Source organism: Pholcus phalangioides, unplaced genomic scaffold (assembly GCF_987345545.1).
Source record: "Pholcus phalangioides strain wild (caught in Gottingen) unplaced genomic scaffold, Ppha-v1.0 ptg000011l_1, whole genome shotgun sequence".
NCBI classification, from domain to species: domain Eukaryota; kingdom Metazoa; phylum Arthropoda; class Arachnida; order Araneae; family Pholcidae; genus Pholcus; species Pholcus phalangioides.
In genome coordinates this window covers 50,530,731-50,548,340 of record NW_028301604.1, presented here as the reverse complement: position 1 = coordinate 50,548,340, position 17,610 = coordinate 50,530,731, and the positions used below count along the sequence as shown (strand labels likewise).

Below are 17,610 nucleotides of genomic sequence, written 5' to 3'. Positions count from 1 at the left end.
ATCTCTCTCAGTGCAAGCACCACCAGTCTCTAAAATCATGTTTTTCAAAACCTAGACAACGAGATGTTCGGTCCATGAAATAGGGGATTAATATAACATAATTAAAATACTGTGTATATGTAAAAGGCACTGTGTCCATTTTCGTCAATATTGAGATAACGCGATTAATTTGCTGTATTTTTGTTATACTATACACATAGGTATAGAACATCTGGTCCTATTTCAATAAATAACAGATATTCACTTTAAAAACACTTTAAACAGCTCTCTTGTAAAATTTCCCATTTAGCACATGGTGCCAATCTCCGCTATACAGAAATAGTTCAAACTGAAAATGTAAACTGTTCACGTGTCGTGTTTCTTACTCATCAGAAAAGCGAGACAGAACAATATAAACATTACAGAGAAAACATGATTTAATTTTTACCCCCATATTAAGACCAGGATGTGAGTCACCTGCATGTTGTTTCGCACCCTAAATGATACTAGAATGCAATAAATATTCTTTTTTTACTTTAATTTCTTAAACGAGCACTAGCTCAAACTTTTTTCAATTTATCAATGTATCGTTTAAAAAAATATGAGTCTTACACCTTATTGAATACAAGTATTACAGAGGATTCCAAATTACCTAAGATTGAATTGTGGTGATTGTTCATAAATTACCATTAAAGAAAACTCGCACAAAATACAAAGCATATGAACTTGATATAAAAGCTATATTTGATATTTACTTACTTTGTTTTCATCAGGAAAGTGTAGAATGAAGATTTTTTCCCGTTTTTTTTTTTGTTTTTTTTTGGTAATCCTGCATTTATAATTGAATGTAGTGTTTTGTAATACTGTATACAATTCATAAAAATGTGGATTCTGCCAAGCTCCACATTTGAACCCCCTTTTTTTCAGGAAAACATCACATAGGGAAAGCTGTCCTTATAGGACCAGTAAATGGAATCGCTTGACTCCGCCTACCATTCTGTACCATGATCATTCATCATCAATGCATCCATTCATTTTATAGCCACTTAATACATGTTTCTATCCCCACTAGATGGTCAACCATAGCCCAAAGACTCACCAAAGCCTAAACCGGTGCCAATAAAAGCATCTTTGTTACAGAAGATTCTTTCTGATATGGTGGACCTCATTAAGATCAGTAGAATGTTCTGTCAAGAGAGCCAAAATTGAGCTGTTAAAAGGTTCTTTGTGGTCAGCTGGGAATGGTGCAGCAGCTTCCACAGTCATGGAAGAACCCTCTTCCTTTTTTTTCTTCCTGACCACTGTACCAACACCATCCATAGATAGCCTTCTAAAGAAGATAAGCCCCTTCTTTCTAGGGCAGGGATTCTTACCCTATGGGTCATTGTCCCAATCCATTAACAACCAAGGACTCTGAGCTATCGGGTCCCGACTGAAACGTTATTCACTGGGCATCCGAGAGGGATTGTATGAATCCACTAAGCCAGGGACTTGAGCTATGGGTCACAACCCAGACTTGATTAGCAGGAGTTTCTGAGGTGGGTCAAAAATCCATTAACAGATAGGGGATCTTGAGTTATGGATCACTACCAGGGCTTGCTTGCCAGGGGCTTCCGGGGGGGGTCAAACAAATTCACTTGCAGCCAGGGATTCTTGAGCTATGAGTGATATCCAAAAGTTGTTGTGCAGGGGCTTGCAAGATGTGTTGTACAAATCCGCTAACAGCCAGGGGCTCTTGAGATTATGGATGACGACCCAAATGTGATTTGCAGGGGCTTTCATGATGAATCATACAAATCCACATACAGTCCTGTTATAAATGCACTTATTGCGCCACTTTTTTTCACTAATTTTGAAAAACAGTCATATGGGTCTTGAAGCTGATCTTTCTGCTGATTTTGGGTCGCGGCTGAAAAGGTCAGGAACCCCTGTTCTATGGGTTGTCAGCTAAACTCTTGTCTTTTTTCCAACACCTTCAGTAATCTAAAATGAGTGCTGCTTTTCTTCTCTGGATGCTTACTCTCACCCTCCCACCTCTACTTATGACAATACTATTTGGGAAGGCAGTGAATAACACTGTAAATAGGAAGGTTAGAAAATCATATATTTTTTTACTTCAACAACAGTCCGTGTGGAAAAAACAAAAAATAAACAATATGGTTTAATAATTATATATTATTTACAATAGAAATGACACGACACTTCCACAGGTTTACGAAAAATAAAAATAAAAAATGTTTTTTCTCTCCCCCCTCCCCCTCTTTCTCTACTTCAAAATTTGCTGCCCCTCCGAATTTGCCACCCTGGACTATAGCCCGCTTAGCCCCACTGTAAATACACTACTGAGTACCCACATTAGGGGGAATTGTAGCTCCATACTTAATTGGTTTTTTTGGTGGACTGAGATTATTGGGTAAAGTTTGAATTTCACCCACACACAATTCAATCATGTTTGGAGTGATTTCCAACCTCAATGATTTAAAAAGTTCATCAAGTTCACTTTTAGTTATAAACAAGCAGAAATTATTTGTGATTGGTAAATTCTCATTATTCAGTCCTAAATCATCATGCATCTTGGTAAACATGTCAGGTAACATTATCTCAGATTTGGTAATCCGATTCAACGTATCTGAAATGTTGCTTTGGTGTGTATCTGTAATGATTTCGCGCTTTGAGAATTTTTCTGATTCTTCAAAAATCCTACGTGCATTGGCTAATGTAATGTGATTGATACATTTGAAATCCAAAATTTTTTGTTCCTGTTTAAAGAAATCACATGATTTGTCATTCGCCATGTGCTCTTCCATGCAATTACTGCATTTCAGTCTTTGAGATATACAGGTTTTGGTGGGATGATTTTCTGAGAATTTTCCATACACAACATACCAGCAGAACAATTCTTCATAGCATGCATATGTTTGTGACATTTTCGGCATTATCAATAAACAGTTATATATGTTGTGATGTTCAAGCTGTAAAATTATTTTTTCTGGTAGGTAATGTCCCAACGATTGAATGAGTAATGTGGTTGTTGGCTTACCTTTGTACTTGAAGTGACATATCGATAGAACCAACATGTCATTTTTTTCCACAATTTCGTCAGCAAAATTTCCTAAGTCATCATCAAATTTAACATTAAAGTTACACGAGAAATCTTGATGATAGTTCATCCAGCATGAATTTTGGTTTAACTTCAATACCCATGATTGATTTCAAATCTAGAAGATCACTTGCTGTATTAATGTTCATGGTTTTGATTATTGGGTCGCCCTTTTGCTGTGTATTTCACAGTCTGTAGATCTTTCAATAATCTATCGATTTCAGATAATGCCTGGCTGAAGAGTTTCGATTTGGGAAACTTATTACCAATCGGAACTAACATGGTATGAAACGTAGAGAATCCACGGAAGTCTGTTTTTTTTCAAAATGTCCATATTTGAATGATTGGTTTGGAAAACACAGGCCATCCACTTCCATGCTTGTATTTCTTGATGTTTCACCACATTCCTTATCTATCATAAAAATAAATTCCTTGTTTTTTAAAGTAAGTGAAGCGGGGAGAGACTACAAAAAGAACTTTAAAAAAATGATTTTAACAAAAAAAACAAGAAAACTTTCAACAGAGGATAATTGGTTTTTTATAACAGTGAACACTGAAGCTGTGGCTGAACACAGAATCCCATGGAATGAAACTACTGACCAAATTTCATAAATATAGCTTCAGAGCTGTTTCGGCTTGGTTTGATTTCTCTATGTAACCTTTGAATCCCCTTAGAGGTCGAGTTTCAGTAAACCCATTCTTAGCGAGTCTTTATGTGATGAAATAAAACTACTGACCAAATTTCATATTTATAGCTTCAAAATTTTGTTTGTTTGTCTGTTTGTTTTGACACAAAATAAAGTGTTCTAGACTCTGCCACGAAGCTGGGCTGGAAGAGATCTCGGCAACGGGATAAGTCCAGTGGCAAAGTTCTGGTGTTCATTCATTCAGGGGTTTCGGCTTTGGCTGTTGGAGTGGTTCCTTTCTGACCTGTCATGGTTTCATACTGTTACAGTACCAAATCTCATCATGCAGGACCCACTATTGACATCAGACTGAGCCATACCTGGATATGGTTCTATGTCGGGCCATATTAGAAGCATCAGGTGTCCCCTAATTGGGTGGGAGTACCTGTGTACAAATTTATATACTTATTCTTGAATTTTTTAAAATCAAATCTCATTATTGTGGAGCTCTTCTATGTAATTAAAAGCTCTGGGCTATATGTCCATGTAGATGTATGTATTGTAACGGCCCTGGCTCTATGGGCAGTTCCACTTCATTGTGAAAGTTGTCACACTTTTTCCCCTTACCATATTTCACTTGAAGCTTCACCTGAATATTTTTTTCATAGCACTTTGTGGTCCCCTTAGCAGCCTGTCGTGGCCCCCCATTTAAGTTGAACTTGATTTTCATCCAGGACTGCAAGATGGTCATATGGCCCCAGGTTGAGAAACACTGCTCTAATTAATGACATTCAATGTAACAGAACAGATTGAACTTTGCTTGAGATAAACTTAATTACCATTTTCAATTTACATTCTATACTTTCTTCTTTAAATACTCTAATTGTTTGTTAACTATTGTTTCAATTGTCTTATACTGCAGCCTTACTTGGGCTGTCCTCCTCCTCTGCCATCTTTTTCTTTTCTCTAGTTCTCTTTTTGTGGTTCATACCCCTTTTCTTTTTTTTTCTGTCTCCTGGTGCTCCATCAGCAACGACTTAGTAGTCTTTTGCTGGCACTTCCGTTCTGACATTGCATTCTTGTGATTGACATAATACTCATAATTCTGATACACACTAGAGCTAACTAATTGAAACACACTTTGATCTTAGCCAAAAGGCCGAGAAGTGATGAAACACTCTTACACGTACAGATAATACACTTGGCAAAATAATAATGTGTTTTTTTTTAATACTTAAAATTCTTCTCTCTTTAATTCTTCAGTTTAATTTATTACTTTCATTCTTAATTTAATGCTAATTAACTGTTATACACAGTGAACCTTGCTACAACAATACTTGATACAATGATAAATCTCTGCACAATGACTAGATCATTTTAAAGTATGTATGATAATTTTTGTAATTCACCTGTTTGCAGTTATAATATTGAGAGCAAATAAAGATTTTTAGATGTTGTATTTGATGTAATTTATGTAGAATTTTTTATGATAAGTCATCATTCTCTGATCTAGTTCAGTAAATTGCTTGGAGTCTCAGAATTTAAAGGGGGGAAAAACTTTTATTCCTGTATCAAAATTAAATCAATTGATCCCCAATTTATGAAATATGATTTTTCTGAAATTCTTCATATTATCTCTACTGTTTTGATGTATTCTGATTCATTTTAGAACAAATTTGGACTCAAGACTATGCTACTATTGCATGTGTTTATAATTTATTTATTCTTTCATAGAACTCATCTTGATGCCAAGTTACGTCTTTACAATCAGTTCTACGAAGGAAAAAGTGGAGCTATTCAAAGTAGAGAGGCAAGAAATCTTTTTTTCAGTTGAGAAAATTGTTTAAAAAAGTGCTAGTGACAACAATTTTTTGTCCTTTTTCTTCCTTTTTATCTGTTTAAAGTATGATTATTGTAATTTGAAATGAAAACATATTGTCACCTTATAATCATAACATCATTTTTTTTTCGAAAATGACTTTTCAACAGTTTTAGATTGACATCATATCTCACCTATTGCATCTTAAAAATAATAATGATTGCCAACAATCTGCTTTTTGTAGAGAAAAAATGAACCTCTTTTGTATGTTATTTAATGGGACCGTCCCATCCATTTTTTGCTCTTCCTGTAAAGTTAGGAGTTTTAGATGCATGAGGTTTTCATTCTAAGGTGACGATATATATTTGTTAGGAAAAGGAGGTGGAAGGAGGGTGTGATTTATTCAATAATTCATTTGTTTTGTAATCACTGTAATATTTGGGGAAATAAAAAATGGATAAAAAATATATAGTCAGCGCTCATTATAAAGTCTAAATTAATACAAAAATTTAACAAATTTTGACTTCATGAATTAACAATATCCTGCAATATGAGTAATAACAAAATTAGTTGCAATCAAAGCCTCGGAAAAAAACCAGCTTTCTCTGCTTTTAAAGGTTTTAGTTATCCAGGCCTAAAGTATGTCATACAGTTTTGGAGACCATTTCTTCAAAAGAACAGAGACTTGATAGAGGGGGTGCAGAGAAGAGCTAGACACGGCTTAAGCTATGAAGAGAGACTTCATTTTTGAACTGTTTTACAAATAAAAAAGTTACAACAGGCAAAATGCCTGAGGTGGCTGAAAAATATATCCATAAAGAAATACGGATGTAAAATATATCTATAATAGTAATTATCATGAAAAATTTAATAAGTATGATGAAATGCACTGCCCATAAAACATCAAGGTTATCTTGTCTAAGTATGAATAGCTTTTTTATCCCAACATGAAAATCATATTTATTATGTCAATTGTGGTAGACTTCATGACACCGGGGATAAGCTATTTCAGTTATTCACAACCATATTAGAGGAAAATTCCCTGCTTCATAACAACCTAGAGTTGTCCCTTACCAATCAATAGTCTTGAAGCTTACGATTTAACTGCATACTAATAACTCATGGTCCATCTTACCCATCCCTTTGAATATTTTAAACATGTGGTTCATATACCACCCCCATTACCTACATTCTTTCAATATAAACATATTCAGAAAATCAAGTCTCTCTTCATAGCCTAAGTTACCCTGTGTATCAACGTAGCTCTTTGCTGTATTCCTTCGAACAATTCTGTGTCCCTCTGTAGATGTGGTCCTCGAAACCATACCACATACTCCAGGCCCAGACAGACTATGCTGCAGAAGAATGACTTTAAGATAATGCGAAAAGATATTTTTAAGAATGAAACCGAGCATTCCATTTGCTTTTCTGACCACCCGGAAACAATGACCTGAGTCACTTGCCAATAGGAATGCCCAAATTAGTGATACTAGTTGCATCAGAAATAACTTTACCATTCAACTCATAAATGAAGCGTAGCTTATTCATACTAAAATGAATGACCATGCACTTGTCAATGTTGAACGTCATGCTCCATTTATTTGTCCATTCTGCAATTCTGTTTTAGTTGGTCTGGAGTAGCTTCCTTGAGGGACTCCATTTGTGACACCTGTCCAATCAGAGAATTCCCCATAACCCGTTATGACCTATCTCTTAACCACGATTCTATCTAGTTCAGCAAGTTGCCCCCAATCCCATATAAATGCTTGAAGAGTTTACCATGTTGGACCCAATCAAATGCCTTTTGGAAATCGAGGTAAACAACACCTTCATTTTTGCCCTTACCCAAAGCCTTACTCTCGTGATTATAGAAGCAAAGGAGGTTGGTTACACGTGGCTTCCCCTTTCTGAACCCATCTGATTATCCAACGATACATTATTCTCATCTATTCACTTCACCACTTCACCCATTGCTTTTTGATAATAACTTCCGAACTTTTCGAGAGGAAGCTCATCAAAATTACTGAACGATAATTTGACACTGCTTCTCTATTATCAGAACCACATTAGCAAGCTTCCAATCCCTTGGAATGATACCCTCAGCAATGCTACTGGTCCCTAGCAATTCATTAGCACATTCCCTAAGGACCCTAGGTACATTTTTTACAAGATTTAACACCTCCACATCTACTTGAATGTCGTTGATGATTTTATCACCCCATGCAACACCCATACATGGAATATTGACAATTGACATGAAAAAGTCATTGAAAGCACTGCACATGCCAACATTGCTTTCTCCCCAGACCCTATCAAGATCCATTATTGAGATACCTGAAAAACGATTTTCGGTCAGAGCCAATATTACCTGCCAACTTGGATTTAAATTCTTTTTTGCCATCCCTTGTTCCTTTTTTTAATGCTCTTCTTTTATCAGTAAACAATGACAGGTCACCTCGTCCACTTTTATACTCTCCGAATGCTCTTTTCTTTTCAGATAAAGATTATGCACGCTATCCGTGAACCAGAGAGGCTGTGATGAACACACTTTTTACAAATAAAGGGTGTGACATCATAAGGGTATGAACATAGGTAAGGGTATGAACATAGGTAAGGTATGAGCGAAAGGGTATGAACATAGGTAAGGTATGAGCGAAAGGGTATGAACATAGGACAGCATCATACTAAATTCTTGCCATCGACTTACCACCCCGACTGATTCCAACTGGTTTTTGAAAATTCCTGCTATTCTTTCTCTCAAAAGATCAAAATTGGTTATCCAAAAACAAGGAACCATTCTTTTCTTTGGGTAAGGTTGATAACAAAAAGTTAGAGAAAACTAACAACACAATAATCAGTAGAAGAAAATTTGTTTCCCCCACCGAAACATGTTCAACCAGATCCTTGGAACTAGTGAGCACTAAATCAAAAATAACAATACCCCTAGTGGCTTCTGATACATGCTGATACAAAATTATCGAGCACCAACTTAAGCAAATCTTTCATATTGATCTCTAGTTGAAAGATTCTCCCAATCAATACACCTGTAAATGAAATGCCCTAATATGACAACCCTCTTATGCTTACATGTGTAGGAAAGTTTATGAAGTTTGGCTATGTAGTTTGGATCCCTATTTGGTGGATTATAGCAAACCCCTACAATAAGTTTATGATATCTTTTGTTTTCAAGCTCAACCCATATAGTTTCAATATCACTTCTCTGCACGCTACACTCTTTAGCCTTCAAACATTATTTCATGTATATCAAGACTCCACCCCCACCCCCTTTCCTATCAAATCTATTTCTTAACACTAGTGGACTGCATCAAATTAACGCAAACTGTGAAAAAATGGTGTTCTGTAGCAAAAACAGGAATTTATGTTCGGTTCTTGGGTTTTTCCCTACTCTTATTCAATGTTGTTTAACTTCAAATTAGCTGAAAAATAATGTAATTCAGTAAAAATAAGAGTTTTTACACAGTAAACCGTTCAATACAAAAACTTTTTTTCAGTAATTCCATAATATGACAAAGATGTAAAATGAGTATATCAAACTAAGTATGAGAAAGTCTATAATATGATCTGTCAAAATAAATATTGATTTCTTACTAATAAATGGAATTTATGATGAGCAGTTTGGAGCAAATTATTTTTGTGATTTTTGTACATTTACAACATTTTGAAGTTGTTGCACAACCCATGCCAATTTAATGTAAAAATTAACAGATTTGTTTCCACTTTTTGGTGTTACCTAGAATCTTTTTTGTGTGATGGTTCATGAAGTTACCACGATCAAGAGCGCACAAACATGTCCTCTTGTGCAACCTGACACATATGATGAACATATCTCTTCAATAAGATTTTAGAGGAACTGCGTCCAAAAAATAGTTTCACTGTTTTGTAATAGTCTATACAAAATCCAGGAATTATAGTGAGAACCAGGATGTTGTAGAAAATGTGAGCAGAGGCCACCTCCTTCATCGAATGTTTGTCTGGTCATTTGATTGTTACATCTATGGCAAATTTTATTGAATTTTAGTGTGAAATAGTTTCTGGGGAAGCTTTTTGATTCTACTACTGTTGATATCGACTGTCAGATGAAGCGTGCTGACTGATAAAACATTTTTTTCCCCCTTTTTTGCTCAATAAATTTTCATTATGACATCATTGTATGCTAGTAGTGATGTTTCATGCAACTGTAGTTTCACTATCTTTATTGTGTCAGGTAGTTCTCTTCGATTTTGTCTCACCGTCCCTACTAAGCTCGTATTTCTTTGGCTTTTAGCATTTCAGCCATCTTCAGCATGGGCCACGTCAAAGATGGAGTCGACTGATCTAATGTATATATGAATTGACATCATCATCTTGCCCCCCCCCCCCCAGACTTCCAAGTCTATCTCCGCTTATGATCTTCAGTGTAGTGAAAAAAGTTGCCAGTAGTTCGATTTCTGTCCTTGTTCTCAAATAGCTTGATCAGTTGCATCACTACGTCTGAAAGAGAGATTCATTGGATGCTGATCCTTCCCTAGGTTTGGAAATCAATTCAAAATGCATTTGGTGTCCACTTCAACTGCAAGCTGGAATCCTATTCCCTTTCTGTGGCATCATTTGCGTACAGAAATTTCAGCTACACGTTTTTTCTTGAGTTGGGTTTTTACTTTCCCAAAACCTTTTTTTAGTCCCGTCAGAATACCAGGTATTCATCAAGTTTACAAAGAAAAAGAAATATTCAGCTCTACTTGCTGTTCCTTCATTGAAAAAAAAGATAATCTCCTCGAACAATAAATTGGCCTTGACCTTGAAAGACCTTTATTCTTCACTGTCTTTAGAAATACATTTTAGAGAAGAGTAACCACTTCCAAGAAAATTCTACACCCCTTTTTTCCCATAGAACAGTACGTTGGGTCAGAATGACCCAAACCGTGGTTCTAGGTATAAGTGCTTATAGCTCTGGAATACGAAATTTTAAGAGAATAACATTTTCATGAATTAATATTCATGTAAAATCATGAAAAATCGCAGAATTTTTTTTGCCATCTGTGCTTCAGTTTTCAAGATAAATAAAAACAAATTTTGATATGGGTCAAGTTGATCCACTCCATTGCTCTACTGTTAAAAAGTGTCATATCCTGAGATGTATAAGAATGATTCATCCCCCATCATTTGCCCAAGATTTTGTAATGACTACAAAATCTAGGCCCTCCACAGCTATCATAGTTTCTAAAAAAATCTTTCTTATTACCCAAGCTCCTGACATTTATTAGAACACATTTTAATTTTCCTCATGATTTAGTGTCGATAGAGAAACTATCCAAGTGAGAGGTGGGTTATTCCCCCATTAATACTGTTATTATAATCATTGACTAAGGCCCATTCCAATCTACGTGCTGTGGGAGTAAAAAAAATCTGACCTAAGCCTATCATAAACCTCCCGGACCCCCCCCCCCATGCTTATTTAGGTGAATCCCATCCCAACGAAGCCAACTATTGGTGAATACAGAATGTTCTAAGAATGTTACCTCAAGTGAGGAGCAAATGTCTTTCAGGCCTAAGTTAAAGTGGTGGATTCTACTCCTATACCTTTAACTACCCCTTGGTAGTACTGGAATCGCTGCCACATCTGTATCCTCACCCCCCCCCCCTCTCGAGCAGATAATAGCAAGTCCTGGTACTCTGATAGAGGCTCACTAATATTCTCTCCTACTCGATTTGTTCCCACTCATATGATTACCCTCCCAGGGAGCTTTCATCTACGAAAAACGTCTTGAACGCTGCCAATCTTCCCCCCAGGAAGACAATAGTGCTTGAAACCTTAAAAATCCTTACCCACCCCGATCCCCCAATTCCCTAACCATGAAAATCCTTGATAATTAAATCCCTCTCTCTCTATCACCCTCTACCTCATCCTCACCCTCTAAACCATAGTTTTCCAACCTTTTTTGTCCCAACGCCCCCTTCTTCAGAAATTTTTTTCTCCCATCGCCCTCTAACGCAATCTAACCCATAGGATCCTATGTTATATCCGTAGCTTCTATTGCCCCCTGGAACATTCCATCGCCCCCCCAGGGGGGCGTTAACGCCCACGTTGGGAATCACTGCTCTAAACTGTCGCTGTTCGTGGAGATTGCTCCTTTAACGACAGGTGGCTCTGTTATACCCTGGCCTTCCAAAACCCTAACTCTCTCCCATAGCGTTTCAATGTAGAGTTCTAACCTTGCCTTCTCCAAACACCTCTCACACTTGAAGCTATCGGCTACCATCCCCCAGATCAGAGAAACCACCTTTCACAACCTCTACACAACACTAATCAAGATTGAAGCATACTAATGCTATTGCTAAGAGAACTAGATAATAAACAACTACACTTAAAAAATAGGAGAATGAGAAACGTTAACAGAAAATTACAGTAACCTGAAAGACATTACAATACAAAATGCATGTAACATTATATGAGAAAATAAAGAAAACTAACATGCTCAACATATATACATAAAGTATTTATTGCATACAGGTTGATTCAGAAAAGATGGGAAAAACTTTAAGAGGTGATAGTACACACCAATACAAACAATTTTCATCAAACAAGGCATGGTCTGAAACTGATTTGTGTTTCATGTTAAAAGATGGTTCTTGACCTTCCAAAATTTCTTTAACTGCTTATATTTGTGTATAGATGTGAACCCTCTGCTGTACTCTTTTTACAACAGATAAGTGTGTGTGAGAGAGAGAGATACTTAAAAAGATACTCTTATTGTGCATAACATTGAAATATATCTATCAATCAAAATAGTAAATTGTAGGACTAAGATGTCATTTAATTTGGCAATACTAGCTTGTATATGATGCTTAAGTAACTCCTGTAACTTATCCTTAGTCAAACTTAGTTATTCTTTCTTGTGTACTATGATATGATACATTTACTGCATTTATAATGCAATGGTTTTCCTCCAATTGAAGCTGCATTTAAACGTGGGTATCAAGTCCTGTCAGCTCTGCTTTGGTTAAAAATACTCTTTAAAACGCTCTGAATTTATACACCCAGAGCTCAGAAATTTTTAGGTGAAAATAAATGAGTTTAATTAGTGTATTAACAACTGCTGCATGTGTGTGAATTTTTATATGGAATAAAATTTTGGGCAGATCAGAAAATTTAAAATATCAAAAGAGATATTTTTTCGCAGTAATTATAATTCCGAATATAAAACCCTTTAATCTACATAAAAGTAAGTGTTTTGTTATTTAACATATCTATCAGGTTAAAAAAACTATTTGACAATATTGACAATAAGTTTATGACTGTTTTAATACTGATTTAGTTTCTGAAGTCAAAAACCTAACCCCTGATACCTTATCATACATATTTTGAATAAGCAGCTCTATTCCGCTTAGCAAATTTTTTTTTTAAATAACGTGATCCTCACGTATTCCCAAGGGATCAGCATGATCCGTCCAGGGAATTTGTTAGTGTTAGTAAACATCCATGCCTGAACCGGGATTCGAACCCAGACCTGCACAGTGAGAAGCTAGTTCCCTAACCACTTGACTGCATTTGAACACAGGTAATGAGTAGCTTAGATAAATGAACCAAATGGTGGAAGTAGTTCCACTCTCACATTATTTTTTGTTTTTTAAAAAATAAAAATTGTCATTAATGGGTTAATTGCTGTAATAAATTAATTTAAAAATATATAAAACATTGTAATATGCAAAAAAAATAAGTTTTTCATCATGTTATATACCTATTATGTTCAAAACATTATCTAAAATAATTCATTTAGGTTTTTGATGGTTTAAACCAGTTTTTGACATAAAAACCCAACCCTGCAACTATCACATACAAGCACTATCTCTTTTCTTTATCCAGAGCCCGGAGCAGCATCCTTTACGGAAGCATAGGGAACTGCTAAGCATGACACACCCTGAGATAATGCATCGATCTGAGTTGGTCATCCTGTAAAATCTCTTAAGAAATGCTGTTGAATCACCTTTTTCATTCCAACGTATTCCACAGTTTTATTTTAGGAAATGTAATGCTTCTAATGTTGTTTGTTTGCAACGAACTATAACTTTTTGCACAAATTTCAATATTGAATAGTTATATTTTTCCAAATGACCGCCGTACCACAGCAAAAAACTTGGCAGGCTTTTGGTCGATGACCCCTGGTGTAATTCTTATTCTTTTATTGAATAAACTTATTTCATTGCGGTAAATTTTTTAACCCTCTGACTGCTCAATTTGTGGACCGAAATTGCTTCAAAAATTGTCTAATTTTTTTTCACTCAAAAAGTGAAGTTTGAGCGGTAATACCACATGCCTTCAAATGCCGCAATTTAGTGGACAACTAACGACATCTGTTGGCCAAAACATAAATGAAATGTCTAATACTGTATTATAATTTATTTCAGTGGTTAAACGGGGAAAAAACGGGATGCGCTCCTCAATAAAGGAAGAAAAACGCATGCCCGCGGAAATCGCGGGATGAGCAGATTTTGCTACATTTGAGTTGCCCGTGGAAATCGCGGGATGAGCAGCCAGAGGGTTAATTGGATTCAAGTCTTCTTATTTTACATTATTTGCTTATTTAATAATATTTTGTTCCTTGCCTTGCTTCTTGTTATTAATTTTATCTTAATTTCATTTTTAGAGAAATGGCAGACTGATACTTGAGGGATCTTTGAGAATATATTGGGGTGTCAATAACACAATTCATCTAAAAGAAGATCATGATGATAGAATGCCAGTAAGACGCAGGAATAGTTGTCAGTTTTCTGTGGGCACACAACTACCTCAAAAGGTAAATCAAATTTCCATTTGATTAATTAATCTCTATGACAGCCCATTTTTACATAGAAAATATATCTTTCAACCCTTTAATTCAGCAATTAGAGATGTATTCTTTTACATGTACTGAAGAACATTTTCCCTTCTGATTTGTAATTTCTCTTCCTCTTGGAGGTAAATAAATCGTGACTGAAAATAAATCAAGTATACGGAGGATGATCTCAATAACAAACAGGTTTTCGAAATTCACCAAACTAAAGACAATTAAAAAAGCAATGTATTCATGAGCTATCTATATGACATTCTAAGAATCATGGAAATCATAAAAATTATTTTAAATATTCTGTAGACTATTATGCGTGGTATGCTACAGCCATTGTCTGACAGAGATGAGAGCAATTTAAATCCATCTCTCATAGACAATGAACCTAATAGCCTACTGATGATTTGTGATTTTTGGGGGAAGGATTAATCTCTCATGCATATAGAAATGTTCAGTCGAACCCTGATGTAGCGCCAATTCCAATTAGTACTACATATTTTTAATGGACAAATCTTCCCTATATATGTATTCTGGGGCATACGCATGATCAACTTTTGCAGGGGGCACAAAAATTCTCTTCCAGAGAAATTCAATGGTTACCACCCTTCTAAAAGCATTTAAATTAACAGAAATTGGTTAATATAGCGCATACCAATGTAAAGGATATTTTCGTTTGATAGGGGCATGGTAGCCCAGGTCAATAAGATGCTCACCTGAAGTACCTTAGCATGTTTAGAGGTGTCGCCATGGGCGGAGATACAGGGGGGGGGCATGTATTGCCCCCCCCCCCCAGCGTCAAAGGTGGAGTCGACTGATCTAATGTATATATGAGCTGACATCATCATCAGCGTGCCCCCCCCCCCAGCAATAATGACCTTGCCCACCCAGACTTCCGAGTCAATCTCCACCTATGCCATGGTGGGACAAAAATTATCAATGATCCATTTTCTTTTGATATTGTGGTGTGTGACGCCCTCAGCAACAGTTCATTTTTCACTTGTTAGATGGCATCGCTACACCACGGTGTACTTCCATTATCATAGTATATTTTATTTTTCGGTATGAAGTGTACAACTTGCAGGCTACACGTTATTGTTGTTATCTTGACACATCGGAGCTGATGCACATCTGTGTCTTGTGTCATGGGGGAAATTCTAATTATGTTATAATTTAATTAAATACCATTAATGCAATTGAAATTAAATTTCCCTTCTGAACATCTTGGAGTCATCAGTACTTCCTACAATGGTGACCTTTCCATGTTTGTGCATGTGACAAGCTTCGACACATTCTGAGAGACTGCTACTGTGCCACAGCGTTGTTTCAGCATCAATCCTAATGCATCTGCAAATTGTTAAGCTTCAATTTTTTTCTTCATGCTGTAACAGTCAAGTTGGACGTTTAAAAGAAAGCTACCTGTAATTATTTCCCATTATTTTCATCATTTAGCATCGTATCTTCCCTCTCAACCATGCCTCACAGACCCGCGACCAAAATTTGCCTGCACTAGCACCACAAATCTCCTGTGTAGCGGTGAAACCCTCTCCATTCTGGAAAGTGAATCCAACTCTGTGGTTCAGCCAAGTGGAGGCGCAATTTGAACTCTCAAACATAACTACGGACACGTTGTTTCAGTTGTGGAGTCAGACGTTCTCACATTGGCCAGCAATCTCATTCTTAATCCATCCACTGAGAACAAATACGCCGCAAAAAAATGACTCATCAACATACACTTGCAAAGTGAAGCCTTGCGAATTCGTACACTTTTACAAGGACTCGAATGAGGTGACAAGTGGCCATCACAGCTCCTAATACACATCACATGCACTCACTAGCCGGAAGTAGTGTGGGAGGACCCTCCTTAAACCTCTGTGGCTCGCCAGGCTGCCAAGTGCAATCCAGAGTGTCTTTGCTGCGTTAGGAGATGACCTCAACCACTTGCAGCCATTACCGACAAAATTTGTGACCTGGCCCCTCCAGTAAATATTGCTGCAATACAGGTGCCACTACAACAATTAGAACTGAAGAGTCAAGTGGCATAACTTACCAAGCAGATGAGTGAGCTAACAGCTGTTGTCCATGCTTCTCATAGCTACAATCACAGCCCCACCGAACGAGCAGCTCAAGAAATCAACAGTACAAGGAGCTGGAGAATGGTATGTGTTTTTACCATACAAACTTTGGTTCAAGAGCCAAGAAATGCAACCTTCCATGTACCTGCTGCACCCAGCTAGAAAACTGAAGCAGCGATCACTAACTGGCCACAACAATGATCGCTATATCTACAGAATTGTTTTGGTCAACCAGACTTCAAAAACAAAATTGCTCATAGACACAAGTGCTGATATTTTGGTGCTCCCAAAGAACTTCGTACCTCAGGCCAAAACACCAACGAACTTGCTTCTGTTTTCTGCTAATGGTACAAAAATCCCAACTTTTGGCTCTAAAAACTTACCCTTGACCTGAAACTACGTCATCCATTTACAGACATTCATTGTTGCAGATGTCCAACAACCTATCATCAGGATCAACTTCCTGCAGCACTTCTACCTGCTGGTCGATGTTAAGAATTCTTGGAACGTTTACCTTGCATTTCCCGGTATTTAACATTTTTACCCCAGTAACCATTGAAAGGATGACAACAATGAAAGGCACAAGATTTTGATTAAACTATAAGTATTTATTCAATTATATATTAACTATTAATATAATGTTTTAACAACAATTATCACAATTAAACCTTTCTCTCAATATTATAACAGAACAATAAAACTGAACGGTCTCACCGCTATGTCCAGGTTTTCACGTTTAGTTCACATCGTCCAATAGACACTCCCAGGTGTCTACCTCACAGCAGAAAACTCCCTGACACCAGCTTCAGACGGGTTTGGTGTCTCCAAACACACGTTGAGGTCACAGCTCAGCCACTGCATAGGGAACTGGAGGCGAATGTCCACGGGTATCCGGTCTGGCCACTAACCAATCCACAGGCGACGGGATCACGATGACGTTGAGTTTTCACATGAAGTCCAGCAATGAGACAGGTCAGGTGCCAAGGGCACAGCTCTACAATTTCAATTCATTGTTTTCGAGAGAAGATCTAGCTCACACCTCAACAGGGCGTGACGCCTTAGTGATTAAGACAGGACGTTAGTCAGAAGTAGTAGAATCGGCCCACCACTTTGTCTCAAGGAACTGCTATCTCCAGACTCCTGATATTGTTATACACAAAATATTCAAAGGCACTTTGTGTGTGGAAAC

General features: G+C 36.8%; 1 protein-coding gene across 4 annotated transcripts in view; it reads left to right on the top strand.

The window, feature by feature from the left end:
* Nucleotides 1–17,610, top strand: part of Rassf (Ras association family member) — a 171,859-nt gene that overhangs the window by 73,254 nt on the left and 80,995 nt on the right. For all 4 annotated transcript variants that reach the window (XR_016193599.1, XR_016193600.1, XM_089239619.1 and 1 more), the window contains 2 exons: nt 5,440–5,515; nt 14,170–14,319. Coding sequence is in view for 2 of the 4 variants with exons in the window: in XM_089239619.1 (XP_089095745.1) it covers nt 5,440–5,515; nt 14,170–14,319 (226 nt within the window). In the remaining 2 variants the exon portion in view is untranslated. The remainder of the gene's footprint in view (nt 1–5,439; nt 5,516–14,169; nt 14,320–17,610) is intronic.